The sequence below is a fragment of the Asparagus officinalis genome, chromosome 1, assembly GCF_001876935.1.
Source record: "Asparagus officinalis chromosome 1, Aspof.V1, whole genome shotgun sequence".
Classification (NCBI taxonomy): domain Eukaryota; kingdom Viridiplantae; phylum Streptophyta; class Magnoliopsida; order Asparagales; family Asparagaceae; genus Asparagus; species Asparagus officinalis.
In genome coordinates this window covers 106,361,120-106,377,524 of record NC_033794.1, presented here as the reverse complement: position 1 = coordinate 106,377,524, position 16,405 = coordinate 106,361,120, and the positions used below count along the sequence as shown (strand labels likewise).

General features: G+C 32.7%; 1 protein-coding gene across 1 annotated transcript in view; it reads left to right on the top strand.

Annotated features, from left to right (window-relative positions):
- LOC109828867 (long chain acyl-CoA synthetase 4-like) overlaps positions 1-16,405 on the top strand; it is a 25,294-nt gene that overhangs the window by 5,205 nt on the left and 3,684 nt on the right. Inside the window, exons 3-16 of the mRNA XM_020395838.1 lie at positions 1,271-1,360; positions 2,884-2,940; positions 3,107-3,155; positions 3,958-4,034; positions 4,889-4,928; positions 5,013-5,107; positions 8,269-8,436; positions 8,586-8,696; positions 8,762-8,849; positions 10,765-10,831; positions 11,375-11,450; positions 11,547-11,664; positions 13,146-13,391; positions 14,306-14,445. Of these exons, the coding sequence (XP_020251427.1) occupies positions 1,271-1,360; positions 2,884-2,940; positions 3,107-3,155; positions 3,958-4,034; positions 4,889-4,928; positions 5,013-5,107; positions 8,269-8,436; positions 8,586-8,696; positions 8,762-8,849; positions 10,765-10,831; positions 11,375-11,450; positions 11,547-11,664; positions 13,146-13,391; positions 14,306-14,445 (1,422 nt within the window). The remainder of the gene's footprint in view (positions 1-1,270; positions 1,361-2,883; positions 2,941-3,106; positions 3,156-3,957; positions 4,035-4,888; positions 4,929-5,012; positions 5,108-8,268; positions 8,437-8,585; positions 8,697-8,761; positions 8,850-10,764; positions 10,832-11,374; positions 11,451-11,546; positions 11,665-13,145; positions 13,392-14,305; positions 14,446-16,405) is intronic.

The window sequence follows — 16,405 nt, the reverse complement described above, 5'->3', positions numbered from 1 at the left end:
CCACGGCCACCACTGGAGCCATTGTCGGAATTTTCATGGTGTTGGTTTGAATGAGAAGCAGAGATATTATCAATATTAGAATTCGTAATTAAAGTCGAATTCGAACCTGATTCAAGTGCAACCATTTGTTTCATGGTTCTTTCTTCGAGTGATAGCATGGAACGAGCTTTTGCAAATGTTGGTAGAGGATCACGTTGTTGGATGTTGGTCACCAAGTTTTTATAAGCCTCAGTTAATCCTCTAATCATCTTGAGAACCATACGTTCATCAGAAACCTTCGCTCCCACATTAGCTAATTGATCGGTCAGCATCTTGAGACGGTTGCAATAGGCAGAGACATTAGGGAAGTCACGGAGATGAGTGGTGGTAAACTCCCCTTCGAGGTGGACTGCCCTCGTGGCTTTGTTGTCGTGGAACAAATCCGCCACTTTGGTCCAAGCATCTCGTGCCTCATCATCCTGGTCGATGATGGTGTTGAGAATATCGGAAGAAATTGTGCCATAAATCCATTGAAGGACAATAGCATCTATCCGTTTCCAGAGGGCTTTGTCTTCGGCCGTAGCAGCAGATGTCTTGGTCGCATCTGCCGGTGGGGGAATGATGTGGTCATAGACGAGATTGGCACGGGCATGAAGCTTGAAGAGAGTCGCCCAATTATGGTAGTTGTTGCCTTCGAGATCGAGAACAGCAGATATGGCTTGCTTGATATTTGTGACTGTGGTTGCAGGATGAATTTTATCAGCCATGATTATGAGAAAGAAGAACAACAGAGAAGGAGGAGAGGGAAGAAGGCTAGGGCAAACGGCGGATACCAGGATAGAGTAACCCTAAGCGACTGATACCATATTCGAACATAATCGCTTGATTTTTTTGATTGATCAAAGGGCATTATATACAACAGTACTATGCTACGGTTATGGTTATAATCTAAGATAATCTTTGACTTACATAACCTAATATTTGGCTAACCTAATATAGACGATATACACCAAATATAACTGATTTACAATATCACAAGAATAATTACATATATTCTATTAATTTCATCTCCAGCATCCATCAAAAACAAGAAACGCACCATTCTCCTCTTAAAAAGACAAATAACAAATGACTTGTTGTAGTAGTCTTTTTACTAAAAGTTTCGTGAAAACATTTTGAAGTGATGATATATGCTTATACTAATTTGACAAAAGAATTTTGATGTCAGTTATCCAACTTATTCCAAGTTCTCAGTTTTATTTTTTTACCATTTCTTTTTTCCCCCTTGCAGGCGGGCGGATATGTTTGGATGACTTACAAAGAGGTGTATGACATCGTGATCAAAGTTGGGGCTTCCATTCGCAGCCGTGGTGTTGGTTATGTAAGTTTTATCTTTTGTTATAAGAATCACTCTCTTCTTCACATGTTTAGCAATAATCAAGTAAAAAATTCCTATCTTAATGTAATGACGACCATTCGTTTTGACCTTGCATCATGTCCTTTTTTCCATAACATACTTTTTCGTTTGATTACCATTTAACAGAAATGAAAGATTTGCAGATGAATAGAACTATTCTTAGATTCTACTAAGGCAAAAGACAAATATATACTCTTCAGGTCTCATCTTGTAATGGAGCTATAATCATAGAAAGATTAAAAGGTGATGTGTAGACCATAACATGATGTTTGGGTGCACTAATAGTGATGGATTAATAAATACAAACATCAATAAAGAATAAAGCTAAATGGACCTAGGTACTGATACACGTATGTTTAGCATCTGTCAGTGTTTTTCTCTCTTAAATTGGAGCAACCTTCTGCTTGCTGGTTATGTATATCTTACATATGATTAGTGTATTTTGATTCAATTTAAAAGGATAATTCCTTTTTCGTTGTTTAAAATAGATGGGATAAAGGAGGTGTTAAATTCAGCAGCTGCAAGAATGTGACAATGTATGTATTACTACTTACTACTACAAGAACAGTAATATGAAGACCAGATATAGCTTGCTTCCCACCTTTTTTCTACCCCTATCCTGGTCTACACAAGGTGAACTAGTGCCTAGTGGAAGTTAGCTTAGTTTTAGATTAGCTTAGTTTTAGATATAGGTAAGTTGGGACGGAGTTGGTAGCTAAGTAAAATTGTGGAACTGTTCATTACCTGACTTTATATTTACAAGAATTTGTTCATTACCTAACTTTATATTTATAAGAAGTTTGCTATCTGGATCTTTTTGACTATACAGATTTCACAATCTCGAGTTGAATAGTCCCACGTTTGTTGTACAGTAAAAAGGTATATACTAGTTTGTATGATGAACTGTAGTGTTAATGAGATCAGTGGTTTTCAGATAAACAGTTAGGGAACTCCATGTTTAAGGTTACTTTGATAAGAGTAATCCACAAGAAGCGATTGAAGAAAAATAAAAGCGGCGTGCTCAGGACCATTTTAGAATTTTTGAGGCACACATGCCTATATAGGAGAGGTTTGTCTGACAAGGACGCTGTAATATTGATGAGGGAATATGTAACAATCCTGATAGATCCATTATTTATACTTTAGAATGATATTTCTTATATTCCAATTTCAAGGATTAACAATAACTCAATCGCGAGAAAGAATCACTATAGAAACTCTGTTGTCAAGCATGGGGGTCAGGGTAGTATGAGAACAGGTAAATTCTCAGTAAGTCCTCCCTTTTACAATGTGCACATATAACATAAAACAGATAATTTATTAAATATCTTTCATATGACGGTATGGGCATATTTCATTTATCTCAGGGTCTAAGTTTGCATCTCTCTTGTGCTTTAATTTAGTCAATAATTAATGGAAATGGTGCATAGTATCAATCTTGCATTTGGAATTTGAATATGACCTTTCCTATCTTTTTTCACCTCCAGAGAGGGCGTTGTGGTATCTATGGAGCTAATTGTCCCGAATGGATCATCAGTATGGAGGTACATCATTATTTGAGATATAGATTAACCCTTCTGCTGTTTCCAGTATCTGTTGAGCTGTAATTATTTCTCTTTGTGATGTAAACATGGACTTCTGTTTAGTTTTTTCAATGTGAAACTGTCATTTGGTTTATCTAACATTTGTCATGTGGCCTCTATGCTGCAGGCTTGTAATGCTCATGGGCTATACTGTGTTCCACTGTATGATACTCTTGGTATGCAGTTGTTATTGTCGTTAACATTGATGTTATTATATTAATGGACTTAGCTAGCATAACTTCTAATGATGGCACAGCAGTTATTTTGTCATTTATATGAACTGCATTTAGCATTTAATTGGAGTGTTTTACTTGGTTGCCTTTCTGAATAGAGGAATTGCGGAAGTTATTTGGAGAACTCAATGACAATTTTTTTTTCTATTTTCCTTCTCCCCTCATTATCCTTCTCATGTTTGATGTTCATGTTATCATCGTCTTCTTAAATCATCATGATACAAAAATCGTTGCCTATAGAAACAGATCTCCTATTTCTCGAAAATGAATTATACAAACTTTTTTCGTTTACACAATATATTTTGTACTTTTGATTTTTTTTTCCTTCAAGGAACATACTTTTGAAATTGATTCCACAGTTCTGTACTTTGTAGGAGGTTAGCCAGTACAACAGCCTCTCTAAAATAACTCTGCACTAGCAGGGCATAAGCGTGTCTAGCTAATTTATTTAAAGAATTTTTGGCAATTCATGGCAAAAGCAGTTCCAGGTCACAAACTAAAATAACTGAACAAAAAATTAATAAGGAAACAAAGGGATGTTTTGTGCATCCATGAACACACACAATTTTGTGCATATGCGTCAATGCACATACATACATAAATATTAACTTAATAAAGGGACACAATACTTCAGTGTTATTTATACATGCATATCACAAGATGCAATTGTTTGTTAGAATTCTTTTCCCCATGATACTTCAATATGAGATAATTCCTTATGGATGGTTACCTTTGTTGGTTCTAGGTGCTGGTGCAATCGAATTTATTATTTGTCATGCGGAAGTTGAGATTGCTTTTGTTGAAGAGAAAAAAATTTCAGAGGTATGGTTTAAATTACATTTCTTATATGAAGTCTGCAAATATGCTGCAGGGGCAATAGGTACACCAGAAGTTTACTATTTAGGATATTTTTTTTAGACATGAAATTTATTATTTGGTGTTATTACAAATATTAATTGAATATCATAAACTCATATCATTGCCATCATTTCAATTATCTCTTAACCTGTTTTTGAAATTATAAAACATGTAGTAAATATACTGTGGAAATTGTACTGTATAATGAACTTAAATGCATGAAAATAAGATTGAGATTGAGATTGAGATTGCATCCAAGTTTCCTAAGTATCATCAAGTGTGCACCATCCACAACACCCTATGTAGTATTTAATTAGAAAGACGTAAAGTCACTTTAGAACTGATTAGCAACTAGTTTATGGCTCATCAAGGTCTTTTGTTTTTCTCCTTGTCCCTCTTTTTAAAGCATAATCACCCAGATAAATATGAACCAGGGAGTATTTGTTGAATATTGACACTTGTTCATTTATACTGTATAGATGAAGCAGGTTATGTTTACATGAACCGTAGCTGCACATAGTCTCATGACACATGATTTCATCTACGTGTGGCTAAGTGTGTTAATTATGTATGGTGTTTAGAAAAGCTATTCAATTTTATTCTTGTGCGCTGGCTGCTTTTTTTTTTGGTATCCTGGGAAAGCAATGTCCTGCATCTTCAAACTGGATACATTTTCTTTCTTTGAAAAATATTTGGTTTATAAGGGTTGTGTGGTGGTAGATTGTAGCATTAGATAGCGATTTTCTCCATTCAAATCTTAATGTTACATGAATTGTGAATTTGTTTAATACTAATGACCAAATGTTTTATCTTTCCAGCTGATGAAGACATTTCCCAATACCACCAACTTTTTGAAAAGTAAGATATATATGGTTGTTTTCCTTTTTCTTTCTTGTTAGGTGTTTTGACTGTATAATTTAATCCTACCATTTTAATTTACAGCTATTGTGAGTTTTGGAAAAGTTACCCCTGAGCAAAAAGAAGAAGTTGAAAAGTTCGGCCTGGCAATATACTCTTGGGAAGAGTTTTTGTTTTTGGTAAGTTAATTTATCATCATTTTTGGTTTCTTTATGCAGCTACTTTTATATATAAATATCTATAAAGGAGATAGGTAAGTTGTTAAAAAGCCCTTTACACTTCATTTTTTTTGAGGTTATGCACTATGTTGCTTAAACTACAATGTTGGTTTTTTTTGGTCCAGTAACGATGATCAAGCGATACTCTTGCCTCTAATTTTCTTAAAACTCTTTAAAAAATCCATTCTCTGCCTCCCCCTCTTTTATTTATCCTTTCCCTCAATTTGAAACCTCAATCTCTTTAGGTCTTTGGCAAAATTTGTAATGTAAGCAGTTAGAGGAGCTTTCTCATCCCTTGCTCTTCCTCTCTCAAATCCTGCAGTCCCTTCTCTTTTCTTTCTTTAGATGACTAGACCCTGTGGTAACTGATCCTTTTTCTTTTTCTTTTTTCTTTTTCTTTTTCTTCTTTCATCTCAAAATCTCTGATTTGACATAGCACATAGTAGATGGGCCAAAAAACTTGGAATCGTGATACAAGTGCCAGAGATATTGAGATCATGCCTAGGAAGAAGAAAACAACTATATAATATGGTTCGACATTGACTTACATCTATGGGAAAAGAAGGGAACACACTAATATACTTGAGGGGGCATAAAAATTGAGAATATCTCACCAAAATCTATACTCTGGTTACACTCTTACCTGTCAATAAGAAAATGGAGGGGGAAAATTTCTAATTGGTGAAATATGATTCTTCTCTCTTACTGTCCTTGATGGCGGTCACCATCATCATATAAACCCTCATCAGAGCTCCGATCACCTAAAGCTTTTACTTTTACTTGATGTTCATATCTTTTCTAACAAGAAGATGGATTACTTTGATCAAGTGGATTACTGGTTTGACCCCTTTATTCATGTGAAACACTGGTTAAATTTGAATGACTTGTAAAGTTTTGGATTTCAGAATTAGCATTAGCATTAAAATTAGAGATGGATTTTGTGGGGTCGTGGTTATATTTTATCTTTTTTCCCTAAAATTTATTCATGTTATATATTAGGATTAATTTACAATATACTGTTCGTTTAATTGTCAGTGATCTATGTGATTCCTAGTTGGAGAGAGAAAACAGTTGTAGGTTTTCATGTATTAAGTTTGTAGTCAGTTTGTGATCCATATTTGTTTATCACAAGCTATGTGACCCGGGTTCTTCAATCATGAAGCTGTACCCATACCCGACATGTATCCGACACTTATCCATACCCAAACTTCATGAACACTCATTGGATATGTGCATACATTTTTCAGACATGTACCCAATATATGATATATGTTTTAATTTAAAACACTTGTCAAACACTTTTTGGATGTATATCTTACACTTCATAGTGCTCACATCCATTTCTTGAAACTTGTTAGACATAGGTCCGGTTCATTTCGACCCATACCTAACCCAACTTCAAAACTGTGTTTTTAAAAGGTAATTTGGGTATCTTTAGTTCAAATACGAGTAGTTTCCAATTTATAATAATCAACATATAAAAAAACTTATAAACATGATAGGAATTTAATTCTAGTAACACGTGAATTGAAAAACAATAATGATCTCATGTAAATTATTATATATATATATATATATATATATCAGTGTCTCTGTACCCTACATTTTACAATTTTGCCGTGTCTCCTACCCTTACACCCACCAGCCCACCAGTATCCGTACCCATTTATATGCAACTTAGATCGCAAGCATTGCCTGTGTAAAGTTTTGAAACCCATTTTTCTCCATGTATTTAGCAAAGAAAATTGTTTTAAGTAAGCAAATCTATAACTTTTCACATCCTCGTGCTTTTCCTACAGAAAATCCTAAATTTTTAGTTCTTTCTCTTTGTGTCCTTTAGATCCTGTAATAAATTTCTCCTTTTCCTTTCCTCTGTTCTTTTACATATAAAAAAAATCTAATTATTGCCCAAATCCTGCCCAGAAGTTTGTCTGTTCTTCTTGTTTCTCTATGGTAGGAGACAATTTCTCTCCTCAGAAACATCTTTTAGATCGTCACATTGTGTCAACCGTCTTCTCTTGTCCATGGTCATAAAGTGTCGCTTTTTAGGTGATTTCATTTTCCAAATTGAGATAGGTATCAATATGGAGGTGTCTCAAAGTCTAACACATTTTTTTAATCGCGAGTTTTGGCTCTTTTTAGGTAATAATTTTGTAGTTAAAGACAAATGCTGAGGGGTGTTTCAGGAAACCAAAGTTAAGCGGTCATATGATCATCACATATCCTCTGTTTGGACAGAGGAATTCATGATATCTAAATCCAGGGAGGCAAAGTGATGGAAATTATTCCATTGGGAGTTTTTCTAGGCATCCTTATTCTGGAGCTTGATTTTATGTGTTTGCCCATAGGTAACTTGTCATGCACAAGGTCATATCTCGTAGTGTAAACCTTATTGAAAATGACAGTGCATATTTAATTATATGCTGAGGTTTCCAAGTGTAGAAAATATCTACATAGAAAATATTGAAGAAAGCATTTCAAGTTGGATTTTTTTTTGTTTATCATTTTTTTGTCTCGAAAAGGTTCAACTTGCTCTTTTATTTTGTTAGCATGAATGGTTCCATGGAATCACTAATTATAAGCATTGTGCTTTGAGTACTTGTTATTAGTTAAATAACCAAACAAAATTTAAATCATGATTAGTGTTTTTTCTAATCAATTTACACAAGTCTTGGGAGGGAGTTAGAAATTTAGAAGAGGAGGTAGTGATTGGGCCTCTGGAAATTCTAGAAAATTAAAAAAAAGTTTCCATGACAAAGACAATTCTGGTTATGGAAAGTTCATTTTTTATCCCCTTTTCGTACTCTTGCTAGAAAAAATGCCTGTAGTGTAGGATTTCATAAACATTGCTGATCATAATTTTGAATCAATTGAATATAATTCTTCTGCAATTTCTATTGGCTTCTGTAAACTTATAGCATGGTTTGTCTATTAAGCAAATAGGGTTCTTGTGTCAGAAATGAAACTCATCATCCTCTTGAAACAAACTTTAAATTTTTGCAGTTTGTTATAACAATTAAGTAAAGGAAATCAAAAAACCTCTCAATCCTTTAGTGAAGTTGCAATTATATTGGGAATTTAGTCTTTAATCTTATAGAACCTGCTGTATCTTCTTTCTTCAGGGAGATGGTCAGCAATATGATCTTCCAACAAACAAGAAAACAGATATTTGTACTATAATGTACACCAGTGGAACAACCGGTGATCCTAAGGGTGTGCTGATTTCTAATGATAGTATCATCACTCTCATTGCTGGTGTGAACCGGGTTCTTGGCTGCGTAAATGAACAGGTGAGATCATTTTTTACTTACTATCCATTATAGTATTGTATGCCTTTGTGTAATGACATCTAGTTATAATATATATTATATCCTCCTGTTGACAGCAGCGTTTTTTCCCCACTGGTCTAAATTTTTTTAAGTTCTTATAATAACTGCAGTTGAATGCCAAGGATGTTTATATATCGTATCTCCCGTTGGCACATATATTTGATCGTGTGATTGAGGAATGTTTTATTTTCCATGGTGCTTCTATTGGATTTTGGCGTGGGGTAAGCAATTCAGATAGTGCGATGTTGTACCCATATAGATATCAGTGTCTGATAAAGATTTTCAGGATGTCAAATTACTAACTGAAGACATGGCGGAGCTAAAACCAACTATCTTTTGTGCTGTTCCACGTGTACTTGATCGTGTGTATACAGGTAAATGGTTATACTTCTAAGCTTGCTTGTTACACATATGGCAATGTTTTGTAGGTTGTGATGAAACATTATAAAATTCGGCAGATTTGGAATGTTAAATTGTCAAGCACCTGTGTACTGTATTCCTTGACCGGTGTGCTTCTCTTGTATTCATTTTTTTAAAATATCCATGACCTCATAGATATAGTCAGATGATATATCCTCTTATAAGTTATAAGGCTTGCTGCAAAATAATATGGTCTTAATATTCTTTACCATTTTCTTTCATTTTGGGTGATACATGAGTATTTTACCAATACATCAAGTGATATTTTGGCCTAAAAAAGTGGCCAAAATGTTGCAATATTGTTTTGAACTTGTTTTTTGTTTCAAAAAATTGTTTGGATTTATGGTTCAATTTAGATCTAAATCCAAACAAATGTGCCTTATGTAAATAACCTGAAATAACAATTAGAACTCAAATGAGACCAAATTCTTTTGTAAACTTTGTGCAAAGGTATTATCTTTCTCCATAGCTCCATTCTTTGCATGCTTCAAGTAAGGATATCTATGATATATACACGCACGTTATCCCATATGTCATGAAACCCCAATATTTATTAAATATATCTGATATATCCTAGATATCAGTCATGCAATATGGATTTTTTTCATATGACACGTCCCTGACATTCACCATTTATAACATTGCTTATATATGCTCATATTTTATGTGGTATAAGCTCTGTGAGCAAATAACTTCTCCACATCTATAACATCAACAACAATACAAGGACACACAGTATGAAGGCTCGAAGTGTTCGCAGAATTTTCCATTTTAAGATTGGTATCTTTTATGTTACTTTTTTAGCTCAAGATAGATGGGAACTGGTTGATATGTTGGTGGGAAAGATGAGAGAATTAGATAATTAATGAGGGAAACATGGGTAGTTTGGGGATTTTAAAAATAGAAGTAAATGCATGTAGAAACAAGGGTCCTCTTAAATCATTACCATTTTTTTCGATGAGACATTTTTTTTATTTGGCGATTGATTCGAAAAGCTATGAGGTTGGAGTCAATTTTCCTTTAAAGGATGTTAAATATGACTTAGAATATTTTAGTACTAGAGAAATAAACAAAATAAAACATTGGAATGAAGTTAGAGAAAACATATGAGATTTTACATTGGAATGAAGTTAGGGGATCATATGAGATTCTTATACTGATGAAGTTAGAGAAACCATATAATATATACTTTTATATATTTGCATTGTCTACTTGTCTTACTGTTGAAATTCCATAAGAGGTAGATTTTGATGATCCACAAACTGTACAAAATCTTTTTCCTTCCTGCTATTCTCCTTATCATCACCACGACGTCATTCTTATAATCCAAGACTCTTCTCCATCAAAATGTGGATCCATTAGATCATCGTCATCATCATCTCCAAATTCACATTTTCCATTCCTATCTATTTGTTACACTTTAAAGAGAAGTAGTAACTATATTAATCTTTTGGAAAAAAATTGTTGTTTTCACTTATTAGCATGCTTTAGATCTCAACAAATGCTTGACTTTATATTTTATCTAGAGTTGTGATAATTGAGGTTCCCTTTCCCCCCTTACCTGAAGGCATCTTTCAAGGTTTATGAAACCTAGTAAAGTTGTGATTCAAGAAGATACTTTTGTTTGCAAATCTTTTTTGAAATGTTCTCTTCATCTATTAACATGCTTTAGATCTCAACACATGCTTGAGTTTACACTTTATCTCGAGTTTTGATAATTGAGATTCCTTTTTTTTCCGGCTAACCTGAAGACATCTTTCAATGTTTACGAAACATGGTAAAGTTGTGTTTCAAGAAGATATTTTTGTTTGTAAATCTTTTTTGATTGTTTTAGTCCTGATTTTCTAATTTGCCATTTGTTCATCCCAGGTCTGCAGAACAAGATATCATCTGGTGGTTTTCTAAAACAAACTTTGTTTAAGCTCGCCTTTAATTTGTAAGCTCATCCACAATCACTGATGCCTAAACCTCATTTTACACTGATATTCCCTTTGTAAGAGTAACTTAATTGGAGCAGTAGCATGATAATTGAAAGAGCAGGTAGGACTTGGAAAAAGAGACAGTTCAAAAGGATATGATACATGCTCATTTAATTAATGTGTGACTGGTTCTAGAGAAAGGTCCATGAAGGGAACAAAATTCACGTGCAACTCAAATATTTGGCAATAAGATTCCTAGTAGTGACTTCGCCGTGTGTGTGTGTGTGTATTCTGCCCTCGTAGTTCATTTCTGGTCTTACACTCAGATGTTGTCATATATTTGAAATCAGTATGTTCTCATAAACTTTGTTTCTTAATTGTAAGCTCACAAATCATTGTTCCGATTGCTTGACTGTATTGTATGAATTATGAAGTTTCTTTTGTCTTTCTCTTGGGGTAATACTTGATGCTCCTTGATTAAAAGATTACTGTGAAGCTCTTCTTCAATAGGTATCCTTACATCCCATGTTTTGCTTTAAATGATATTTGGGGTTTTGCAGCAAGCAATATTTCATGAAGAAGGGATTCAAGCATGATGAAGCAGCAAAATGTTTTGATAAACTAGTTTTTAACAAGGTGTGCATAAACGACAGAAGAATATAGACTTAATTATTTCTTTTGCAAAGTGGAGAGCTGTTTTCCATTTATAATTTGATCATTGTTGTAATCTAGGTAAAGCAAGGTTTAGGTGGATGTGTAAGAATTATCTTATGTGGAGCAGCGCCTCTTGCTTCCCATGTGCAAGCATTTCTACGTGTAGTCTCATGCGCTCATGTTCTTCAAGGCTATGGTATGCACTTGTCTCATCTATTGTTTTCATGTTTGGTTTGATTTCTTTTTCTTGATTCAAATGAAATTTCCTTGATCGTAACCTGGGTTTTCCCTCTTCCGTAACTCTTCAATCTCTAGAGGTATTAGGGTTTCATACATAGCCTGTATTTAGTTTTAAAATTGCAGTACGGTTGCGTCGCTTGTAAGCTTCCGTCGCTTGCATTTTCCTTTTTCCTTTTTAGCTTATAAAAGTGCAATTATTTTTCAATCATTAATTTCCTCTTTTTAAGTGGCTTGAGAGTGGCAAGTGAATGATTATATTTTTGTTTTTTTCAAGATTTGTAATAAAACTATTTAGCTTTTGTCTTTATGGAAAGATCTTAACAAGCATTTCTGTGCAAGACTTTTCCAAAAAAACAAACATATTCAGGAAGCTTAATTTTGATCTGGGTTTTAGCATAACTCACTAATCACTATGATATCTGTATTATTCTGGTTCTGTGTGGCCCTATTTTTTCAGAGAGGAGAGCATACAGGAGTAGTTATTATTTATTTTTTTTAATTTTTTAATTTTTAATTTTTGGGCTCTTACTGTCTTGCCATTCTTTTCGGGTTTTCTGGGGAATAAATGGAAGAGCACGTGTTGGGAGGGGGAAGAGGGAGGGGGTTTCTTGTCGCGTGCGCGTGCATAGAATTTGGAGCAAGAAAACCTGACCACAGATCCATGATAGAAAGAAAGAAAGAACAATGAAATAATTACAAGACACTGATTTTATTGAGGTTCGGCAATCAATGTGATTACCTACGTCCTCAAAATACAACCAGGTGACATTTCCATTAATAATCAATGAACCATTACAGCCACTCTCTCAAACCCTAATCTCAACCTCCATACCGTCTCTATTTTCTCTCTTCTTGATATAATAACATGCTCGTAAATTTACTTAGAGCATAGGGTTTCTGTCTATAGTCCTCTGGGAACTCTGGGTTCGGGTGCAGTTAACTATTCTGGGTCCAATTTGATACATATTCTCTAGTAAATCAGGCTCTTCAAGCAGCAATTTGTTGTTGGGATGTGAATCAAATAAAATACCCTAGATTTTGTCTACTTTCTAATAGTATGTCTTAAGTCACGCTTTTGGTATGCTTACAAAGTGATTGCATTTTTTTCTGTATTTTTTCCCGTGTTGGACCTCGAAGGATCATTTTTCAGTTACATTGAGAATCAATACCATTTTTCATAAACTATACTACAGCCACTAGGATCTCTTTTTTTTTTGGGTGTCCTGCACTTATTCTTTGCCAGTCTATGCTTTTTTGAATTTTCAAGTTTATCTTATAAAACTTGATTCATTGCAAATCAGTGCTTACATATTTGTCACAAACTGAGACACAATTTGTATAAAGAAGTGGTTACTGATATAATGCTGAATTCAGTGTGTGCTGAATTTGAATAGCTTTGTTCTCTAATATAACTGGTGCTACTAAATGATGTCGCAGGTTTAACTGAAACTTGTGCCGGAACATTTGTATCTCTACCAAATAACATGGCAATGCTCGGAACTGTGGGCCCTCCGGTGCCAAATGTGGAAGTGCGCCTTGAGTCAGTTCCTGATATGGGGTATGATGCTCTCTCAAGTACTCCTCGTGGAGAAGTATGCGTCAGAGGAAACACACTCTTCTCTGGCTACTACAAGCGAGAAGACTTGACAAATGAAGTTATGATTGATGGCTGGTTCCACACAGGTTCGATATTTTATGGCATTACAAAATAATTCCTTTTTATGGCAATTATGTAGAACAAGGTGATGTTTTGCTGATAACTCAAGGAATTGCCTACTGTTTTTTTAAATTAAATTAATGCCCCTTGATTTATAGTTGGTCTCAACTTGGAAACTCTATTTATGTTATGTATTAGCTGGTTCTATCATAGACGTTCATCTCTAGGTCCTTCTGTATGCATCTAGATTATAGGCGAAATAGCACTTAATACCATATAGTTTCACGTTGCACTTATATACTCACTTGTTCTTCCGTAGAATTTATAAGCCTTAAGTTGTTTAAGACGGGCAGATTAGTACCTTCTATTACACAAACATGAAAGTTTTCACCAAATGTGACACTTTATGCTAATTTAGAACTTTTTAACCATTAATTTTGTTGAATTTACTATTAGACCTAGCTCAAATCTATTTTAAACCTATTCCAAGTCTATTTTTAAATAGAATTGGAATAGGTTTAACAATAAATTCAACAAACAGTTAATGGTTAGAAAGTTATAAAATTAGCATGCGAGTATGATAAGAGAATATCCGGCACAAATTTTTTCACGTTTGCATAACATAAGGTACTAACATGCCAATTCTAAACAACTCAAATTGTACGAAAAACAAGTGAGGTATATAAATGCAAAGTGAGTGAAACTATATGGTATTGAAGTGCTATTCAGCGAATATTTTATGGCAAGATTCTACTCGAGTTCTGATAATTGATTGCAAACACCGGCAACGTTTTCATCTGTGCATTATTTTTAAATGGTTGATTTTGTCCATTACTTGGACTCGTGTAATTATGTTTCTGACTTCTATAGCCAATTTCTTACTCTTACAGCCAATTTCTATTTCATTAAAATCAATCTTAATTATGAAGTTTCTATCCAGGTGATATTGGTGAATGGCAACCACAAGGAAGCTTGAAAATTATTGACAGGAAGAAGAATATCTTTAAGCTTTCACAAGGAGAGTATGTAGCAGTTGAAAGTCTGGAGAACATATATGGCCAGGTTCCTGATATAGACTCGGTATGTCATTATAACCTCAAGGAATTACTAGAGAACGGACCATGCTCCCATCTTCATTTTAGTCTAATTGTTTACCATCAGCTTATATATATATATATACTAGTTTTTACACACGTGCAATGCACGTGATTTAATATCATGATTAAGTATTTTTGGCAGTTTGTGCTCATTTTTTTCTTTAAACTCTTACATCCCAATTATTTTTTTATGTTTGTTTAAATGGGATACACCCAATTTAAATTTTCATGTTGATATTTGAATTGATAAAAAACAAATATAATTTAAAAATAATTTAAATTTTCATATTATTTTTGACCGATATGAAACTAAGCTTTATTTGAGAAAGTATAGTATTGCAAAGTGAAAAATATTAAAATAGTGTTATACAAGGAAGGTGAATATTAAAACCAATATGGCAAAATGATTGATTTAAAGTATGTTAAAACGATGCAAAAGAGAATATGAAGTTTATTCCTAATCATTGATAGACTTCATAAAAAAATATAAATTAAAGATTAATGCTAACTCTAGTATATTTTTATATGATAAAAACATCCACATAAGAATATAAAAGTACTGAAAAAAATTCATGAAACTCCCTTCTAAAGATTCCTATTTTCACTCAAAATAATTAAACTATTCTATAAAATATTCAAAAAATATTGTTTTTTATTTCTTCTATTTTATTTTTTATTGAGTTAAGATCAATCCTTCTTCAGGTTTATCATTTATCATTTCTCGGACAATTCTAGAGTATTGTCTTCATCATCTACATCAATTGTGACATCAGGCTAATTTTATATTTTTTATGCTATTATCTTTCCTAGGCTCGTTAATTTTTTATCATCTCATTTAACTTTACAAAGAAGTCAAATGTACTTATGATGTTCAACACAAACTGCTCAAAATATAGACTTTGATTTTTTTTCTATTTCAATGAGAATAAATATTAATTTCATATATATAAAATTCTTTGTGTTCCTAATTTATTACTTAAATAAATTAGAAGCTATCTCTTTATTTTCCTCTAAAATGAATTCTTCTGATGTGCATCCAATAAGAATTTCTGTTATTTCAATAATATTACCTTTGCTCTATCCCTGTCATTTTCCATAAAGATCTAAACTAAATACCTGCATTATTCATTACCAATTTCTCTTAGATTATAATATTAATATTTAATTTGAAGAACACAGTATGGAATTTATGAATACTTACTAATTTTTCTTATGTCTTCCATGGAGATTTTTTCTTTGATTAGGATAAAGTTATTAAATTATTTTTTAATGTAACTCATTCAGTGCTTCATTAATAGATATGTCTTATGTTAATGCCAATTCAAGTGATTCATTGACGTTTTCTGAATTTTAGATTTATTTCCATCACTTTCCCATTTGCAATGGAAATAACTCAATTCTTTTAAAGTTATCTCTAAATATTCTAATAGTTTCTCCATATGTAATTCCTTGTATTCTTTTACCCTATAAATATTATTAACGTCAAAGATTAAAGTTTCTAAATTAAAATCAATTAATGCTAAGGTATAATATTATAGTGTTTTATCATTTCTATGGATTTAAACATCTATCAATTAATGTTACGAATGTATTTTGGCTACCCCAACTTATTACTAAAATTATATGAAATTACTTTAATTTATATAGTGCCGATAATTTTTAATCTATAATATTTTTAAAAATTTTATCCATTAACCGGATGTTTTTAATCAATTCTTATTGTTTTTGTTTACCAGTATCAACTTAGACTATTCTTAGATGCTGAAAATGGATAGTAAATCCCTAAATTAGAAATTTTAATATATATATATATATATATATATATATATATATATATATATATATATATATATATATATATATATATATATATATATATATATATATATATATATATATATATATATATATATATATATATATATATATATATATATATATAT